The sequence below is a fragment of the Mesoplodon densirostris genome, chromosome 7, assembly GCF_025265405.1.
Source record: "Mesoplodon densirostris isolate mMesDen1 chromosome 7, mMesDen1 primary haplotype, whole genome shotgun sequence".
NCBI lineage: Eukaryota > Metazoa > Chordata > Mammalia > Artiodactyla > Ziphiidae > Mesoplodon > Mesoplodon densirostris.
In genome coordinates, this window is record NC_082667.1 from 2,847,875 (window position 1) to 2,854,881 (window position 7,007).

The following is a 7,007-nucleotide window of genomic DNA, read 5'->3' on the forward strand; positions in this document are numbered from 1 at the left end:
CCCTCCTTAGCCCTTGAAACTGCTTCCACCCGTGAACAGAAAGAGGACATGGTTGTTTGAAAAGATCAGGACTTCTGAGGCTTGGGAAGAGATCTAGGAAAAGAACCCTCATTTCATGTTGGGGAGCCCAGTGGGGAAGAAGACCAGGCATCCAGGCTTGAGAACTGGGGAGCTGTGCCTCCCCCTCCCCCCGCCTCCCAGCTCAGGTTCTACAGAGAAGGGGTACCAGCCACAGGGAGGCCAGCAGGCTGCCGTGCCCCATGACCAGTATGGAAAGGACAACCTTGTCAGGTGTCTACAGATGCCCTTGAGACCAGGAAGGCTACCCCTCCCCCACAGGCTGCCTTTAAAAGAAGCTGTTAAACTCAGAAACCCCAACCTCAGAATTTCATGTCCCAACTGGAGGGGCCTCAGAGAGCCAAGGTCCGCCCACCCTCCCGGCCCAAGTGCTCAGGCCGGACCCCGCCTCCACTTGAGCCCCGCCAGGAACTGGGGTCCCACCCTCTGACTTTGGTCATTCACCCAGAGGGTCTGGCGGGAGGGGTCTCCAGGATAGGGCAGCATGGGGGCGCACCCTGGGGTTGGTCTTTTCTACTCTCTGAAGGAGCCCCCTCCCCATTTGCACAGGGAATTCACAGTGCTGTTCAGGAGAAAATTCATGGCAGGAATGGTTTCTTCTCTGGACCCAGCAGAGGGACAGCCCCTCCCCAGTCTGACCCCTGCCACCCGGTTAGGAGGCCTGTGATGGTGCCCCCCCCCATCAAGGGTAAGTGACGGACATTAGGGCCCAAGTTTGGCCCTTCACTCCCCTCACCTCTGCCCCCCACACCTGGCTCCCTCCAGCCACAAAGGTGAAATGAAGGTCCCCTGGCTAGGCCAGGATCAGCGTCCTGTCCCTTTCTTCCATCCTAGGCTTCTTCATCACCCACAGCCCTTCCGGGTGGAGGGGCACACCTCCCCTCCGGAGCCCGGGGGTTTGGGGCAACCCTGGACACACAGGGTCCCAGCGGGCAGTAAGGGCAGAAGCTGCCCGCTTGTCAGGACCTCAGGCCTCCCCATCCTGATGTCACATCCTGGGCCACTCGGAGGCCTCAGCCTCCTGCCACGCCGGCAGAAATGGTGCAGGCCTGTCTCCCGTTGGCCCAGAAGCACTGCCCACCTTGCTGGCCCCGCACATCAGGCACTGGCCAGCAGCGTGGGGTTAAGAGGAGTGCGGCCGGTGGGCAGCCAGAGGCCTGAAGGCTTCCTTTCAGGGGGCTGGGCGGGTGGGCGGGAGGGGGCAGCTAGGGTTGGGTACCCCACCGAGGGCCGGAGCAGCTCAGACGGGGGAGGCATGATGACCTCACAGGGGCATTTTGTGAGTGGCTTCCGGGAGCACGCGGGGGGGGGGCCCTGCCCTCCCCATTCCACACCCGGGAGCGGAAGTCAGGGCCACCCCCAGGGCACTTCCCCGCCTCCAGCAACGGTGCGGCCAGGGTCCGGCGGGTAACAGTGTTCATTCAAAGAGCATTCATTTCCTTGCCCTTCGGACACCTGGGGTGGCCGCTCCCCCCAACCAACACACACTGAATGAAGGGGCCACCCACTCGCCTCCCGTAGGAAGCTCACTGCACCACATCGGCTGGTAGAAAAGAGAACAAGTCAGATAGTTTATTTGGAATGGACACATTGATTATATATATATATATATACACATATATATACACATATGTATATATATATATACACACATATATATATACACATATATATATGTATATATATTAAGACAGATGGTTTTAACACAAATACCATCAAAATAAATACATAGATAGTCCAATAATTTAATGCACCCGCACAGCGGGGGCGAGGCTCCGCAGAGGGTCCTTCTCTGCCGGGCAGGGACGCAGCCCCGGCCTTTGTCCTCGCCGTGGTCAGTGGCTGGGCGCCGCCGGGGCTCTGCCGCTCCGGGCATTTCCTGAGCTCCTGCCGGCGCGGCCCGCGTCCGGCCCGACTCGTCCAGTGTGTGGCTCCTGTGGGGAGAGGGGAGAGGTTCAGGGAGCTGTGCCCGAGCCCGGTGGTTGAGCGAGCCGGGGTCCGGCCGGTGGGTCTCCCGAGGCCCGGACACGGAAGGGGCAAGCGACGGCTCCTGCCGCGAGCTCCAGCCGCGCCGCGTTGGCGAGGACCCCAGTCCCCTCTCGACAGCGTTCCCTAGACGGGACAGGACCTCCCCCCGACGTCCGAGGTCGACATCCTCCTCCCCGAGGACCGCGTCCGGCGGGCGGGCGGGCGGGCGGCACTCACCGCGTCGGCGCTCAGGGCGCGCGGGCCGTCACGGCCTCGGGCTGCCCGACGGGCGCGGCGCGCTCCTGGCGGCTGCGGAAGTCCTGCAGAGCGCGGCGGTTCTGGAAGTCGATGAGCGCCAGTGTGATGGCCGCGTTCCAGCAGCTCTCGCCCGCGCAGCGGAAGTCGATCTCTTTGCGGTCGGTGGTGACGATGGTGAAATAGACGTACTTGCCCGTGCGTTCCACGCAGTCCACCTTGAGGATGGAGTGGAAGCGCAGCTCCTTGGGGCGCGCGCCGGGGCCGGTGGGGAACAGGCTCAGGCAGTCAGGGGTGAGCACGCCGCGCTTCTTCTTCCACAGCTGGAACAGGCTGTCGCTGCGCTTCTCCAGCTCGCCCTCGCGCAACACCTCCCCGGGGGTCTTCATGTCGGCCGGGTGCAGCTGGCAGAGGCAAAAGCGCTCCGGCGGTGGCGGCCTCTGCAATGCACCCAGGCGTCCCGGCGCCGTCTTTATAGCGGCCCCGCCCCGCGCGCTCGGTCCGGCCCGCCCCGGGCACGCCCCCTCTAGGCCACGCCCCGTACCCCCTTCCTGGGCCCAGCCCGCCCCGGTGCCCCCATGGCCACCCCGGGGCTGCGCGCCGCATCCCCACCCCGGGTCGCCGAGGTCGCCCCCTTTCCCCTTGTCTGCAGCCCGAGCCCCACTTCCCCGCTCCCCCGGCGCCCCAGCCCCGCGGCCCCGTGGGGCGACTCAATGGCCCCCACCCCGCCCCGGACGCCGGCCCCACGGAGGAATGCGCTGCGGCCTGCCCTGCTCGCGGTGACTCACAGCCGGGGAGCCGCGGGAAGCGCCCGCGGCCGGGGACGGCCCGGGGCGCGGGGACGGCGGGGCCCAGACCCCCACCCTCCAGGCGCCCCGACACCCAGCCCTGCCGCTCCTGGGGCAGATGCAGTCGCGGCCCCAGTTCCTCCCACGCCCCCGGGGAGACCCTTCGGTGGCCCTGCCCCAGCCGGCCTTATCTCTCATCTTGCCACCCGCCGGCTGGCGCGCCTGGGACGGACCCGCCCTCTTCCCCCCGGGTCGTCGGGCCGACCGGGAGAGCAGGTGTTCTGAACTTCAGTTTTCTCTTCTGTAAAATGGGGGACAATGACACTTGTTGGATTAGGCAACGCACGGAAAATGCTAGAACAGCTCCCCTTAGTGTTCAGTAAGTGTGAGGGCCGCTCCAGCTCCCTTCCCAGGGGCCTATCCTGCTCCCTGGGCCCTCCTGGCGGCTGTACGTGGGGGGAGGGAGGACGCACCGGCGGACCCGCCAGAGGTACTGGGAGCCGAGGGGGCGCGGAGCGCGCTGGTGCGGGGGGCGCAGAGGGGGCTTCGGCCTGGGCCGGGGCGGGGGCGGCTGAGTCATGCCCTGCCGGCAGGACAAGTCTTTTTATTTACCCTCTTCCTTTAAAGGGTTTAGCAGGAAGTGATCGCTGGCTCCTCCAGGGTTTCGGGGTGGGGTGGGGAGCCGGCAGAAGGGAATCTTCGGGGGCCCCAGCCGCTCCGGGGCCAGCACCTTCCAACACCCCGCCGGGCTGTGATCTGGGCAGGTGGTGCAAAGCAAGGGGAGCAAGGAGGGCACTAGTCCGTTGGGGCTGTGAGAGCCACGCCCCCTCCTGGTGCAAGATGGAAACGCAGGTACCCTGGTTCAAAACGTATTAATGATATTTTCAGGACTGTGAAGGCAGAGCATAAAGCCAATGTGGGACCTCCTGGGTGCAGGCCCGTCAGGCCGGCCGTGGAGCCAACCCTGCCCCACCTGCCCCCGCTCTGCGGCCTTGGGCAAGTCCCAACCCTGGCCCTTCAGGGTCACCGTGAGGAATAAGGTGCACCGCTGGCTCAGATGAGTGGCTTGGGCCAGGCCTGTGCGGATGGACACACCCACCTGTGCATCCAGGGCACCTGTCAGGGGTGTGGCAGAGGGCAGAGGGGTGCCCAGGACTCTGGCCTGCGGGAGGGAGCACAGGACAAGCATAGGGATGCTGGTCAGTGTTGGGGGGAGGGGCGGAGCTGGAATCGGCAGGCCCGTGGGGTGGCAGGCCAGAGGGTGAAGGGAGCATAGGGTGGGTGGGTGGGGAGACAGATCTCCCCTCAAGACAACACAGGGCAGACTTATAAGGGGGTGAGTTCCCCATCACTACAGGCATCCCAGCAGAGCTGGTAAAGAGGATTCCAGCATCAGGCAAGGTGAGTGCTGACCCGCCTTCCCGCAGGCTCTCTGTCCTGAGGGGGCCCTGGGCTGCCAGGGCCACGGAGAGGCAGGCCAGGGGCCAGGCTGCTGCCTCTAGGAAGCTACTGTGAGCCCCCTGGGTGTCCAGCGCTCTGCCGGGACCCCTCCGAGGCCCACCAGCCCATTTCCCCCACCCGGGGGCCAGTCATTGGAACCTCAGGGCCAGGCAAACCACAGACACTTGGCACTGCTTAAGCACCTACTGTGTGCCTGTAGGCCTGGCTGGTGCTAGGACCCCGAGGAGAGGGGAGAAGCCCTGCCTGCCCTGGGGAGTACAGGTTTGGGGGTGGGTAAGAGGACAGCTTGGAGGTCTCCATGGGGAGGGCGGGGTGCCACACGGGGATTCCCAAGGAGCCCAGGTGAGCGAGGCCCAAGGTGGGCATTCTTCCAGCCCCATTTCACAGACGTGGTAGCGGAGGCCCCAGGGAGGGCGGGGCAAGAGAGACCGCAAGGGATGTGAGAGGCCTTGAAAAACAGGTGAAGCCAGGTGAGCTGCACTTCGCCATGCCCACCCAGCACTCCTCTCTTTGTCCCCAATGGCCAGGCCTTTCTGGGGAGAGTCAGTCGGTGACCAGTGACCTGGGGGTGGTGGTCTGACAGGTGGGCGTCCGCAGGAGCTGGGAAAGCAGGTCACAGGGGATGGGGAGCCCACTGCCACTCTCCCCGGAGGATGGGGATGGGCTGGTGGGAATCCCCCCCCAGGCAGCTTCACCACCAACGGCCCCTGCCCCGGGGGGCCTGGAAACCCCTCCAGCCAGAGGCCCGTGGGCCGCCTGCAGCTGCCTGGCCAAACCAGCAGGAACCCAGAGCAAGGAGGGGACCCTGTCCCCATCCCTGAAGCAGGCCCGTCTGAGGGTCCCTCTGGAACATGAGGAGGAAGCAAAGCGCTGACCTTGCAACCCCAGTGAGGATCTTTCGGGGGGGACACCCCTGAGCCATTTGACAGCTAGGAGCCCGGAGGACCCACCAGGCTGGCTTCCTGCAGGGGACCGAGGCCCCCGGTGCGGATGTGGGCTGCACCCATAGCAAGCTGCGACCCATCAGGGGGCCAGGCCAGGTTGCTGCTGGGGAGGGAGGAGCCCCAGCCCGAGGGTCAGGGGCCTGGCACCCTCAGGGAGGCCCGTGTGGGCCCTGCTTTCTTCCTCAGGGTCACCCCATGAGGCGGGGGCCGCTGGGTTGCTTTCTGGGTGTTTGCAAGGAACGGGTGGGGCTTCTCAGAGAAGTTAAGTGGCTCAGCAGAGGTCACCCAGCCTGCCAGTAGGATTCAAATTCATCCTATTGCATCCGGAGCCTGGGGGCAGGAACTAGCCTCTGCCTGAGGGGCTGAGCAGGTTCTGGGCTGGGGATGTTTGGTGGCTGCTTCTCAGACGGGGAGGGGCCAGCGCGGGGCCTTGCCTGAGACAGTGGCGTCAGAGAGTGTAGGTCCAAGCCAAGTTTACTAATATTTATGCAAGGGCCACATCCGGGATTCACGCGGAGCCTGAGGGGACCCCACCTACCCGACTCCCCCGCTCCCACCAGGCAGACAAGAGACTGGTCCCCAGACATCCGGCTGGGGACACCTGTCATCCCTTCCAGCTGGGTGAGGATGTCAACTCTCCGAGTGAGGTCACTTCCCCAGCGGTGACGAGGCCAGGCCCTCCAGGCTCCGGCCCAACCAGCCTGGCAAAAGGAAGATGAGGAAGAAGGAAGATGAGGAAGCCGTGCATCACAGCAGCCCCTGTGCCTGGGGCTCAATACCATGCTCTTCCTGTGGGGGGCAGTGCTCAGGGACAGCCCTGAGGACTGGTTACCTGCTCCCCTGCCTGGAAGAACCGCCCCGCCTTGCCTCTTCCAGGAAGCCCTCTGGGATTGCCGGGGCACACCCTCGGGCCTGCTTCCACCAACCACGTGACTGCCAGGACTTGGAGTTCCATTGCCTGCTCCATGCAAGCCTGGGGAGGGACGTGGGGGAGGCCCCAGATGCCTGGAGTTACAGCACCTGAGAAGTGACCTGATGTCACCTGACCTGAGCCCAACATAGCCCATTGGCCGTGGCCTGTGACTCAGGCCTGCCCTCAGTCCCTCTCCCCAAAGCTGCAGCCTGGGAAAAGTGAGAGGTCCAAGGGCGGGAGGCAGGCGGCCTGTCCCCACCTGGTTTCAGGCTCTCACTGTCAGCCTGGCCTTGGTCTCTCAGGTTCGTCCCTCTGTCTGGCTCCCTGAGCCCCTAAGCTGGAGTGCGACAGGCAGGCCCCACCTCACAAGGCGCTGGGGATCGAATGAGAAACAGTGACACACCACCCAGAGCGCCTTTCCCCTCCTTGGGTCCTGGCAAGCGCCCATTCATCCCTCAGTACCCTGCTCAGAAGTCACTACCAGCTCCTAAAATGCAGTGACAATGTCTTAGTCTTTGGGACCCTCAGGGCCCAGCCCAGGCACTCGCGAAGTGTTTTTGGAAATGAGTGGACCTAAAAAGCATCTACCTCCCTGTCCAA

At 64.5% G+C, this 7,007-nt stretch overlaps 1 protein-coding gene across 1 annotated transcript; it reads right to left on the minus strand.

The window, feature by feature from the left end:
* Window positions 1-1,632: 1,632 nt before the first annotated feature.
* PHLDA2 (pleckstrin homology like domain family A member 2) lies at window positions 1,633-2,772 on the minus strand. The gene is made up of 2 exons (XM_060103762.1): window positions 2,284-2,772; window positions 1,633-2,012 (listed from the first exon to the last, which is right to left on the minus strand). The coding sequence occupies exon 1, from the start codon at window positions 2,688-2,690 to the stop codon at window positions 2,295-2,297; it is 396 nt and encodes a 131-aa protein (XP_059959745.1). The 5' UTR covers window positions 2,691-2,772; the 3' UTR covers window positions 1,633-2,012; window positions 2,284-2,294.
* Between the last annotated feature and the right edge of the window lie 4,235 nt (window positions 2,773-7,007).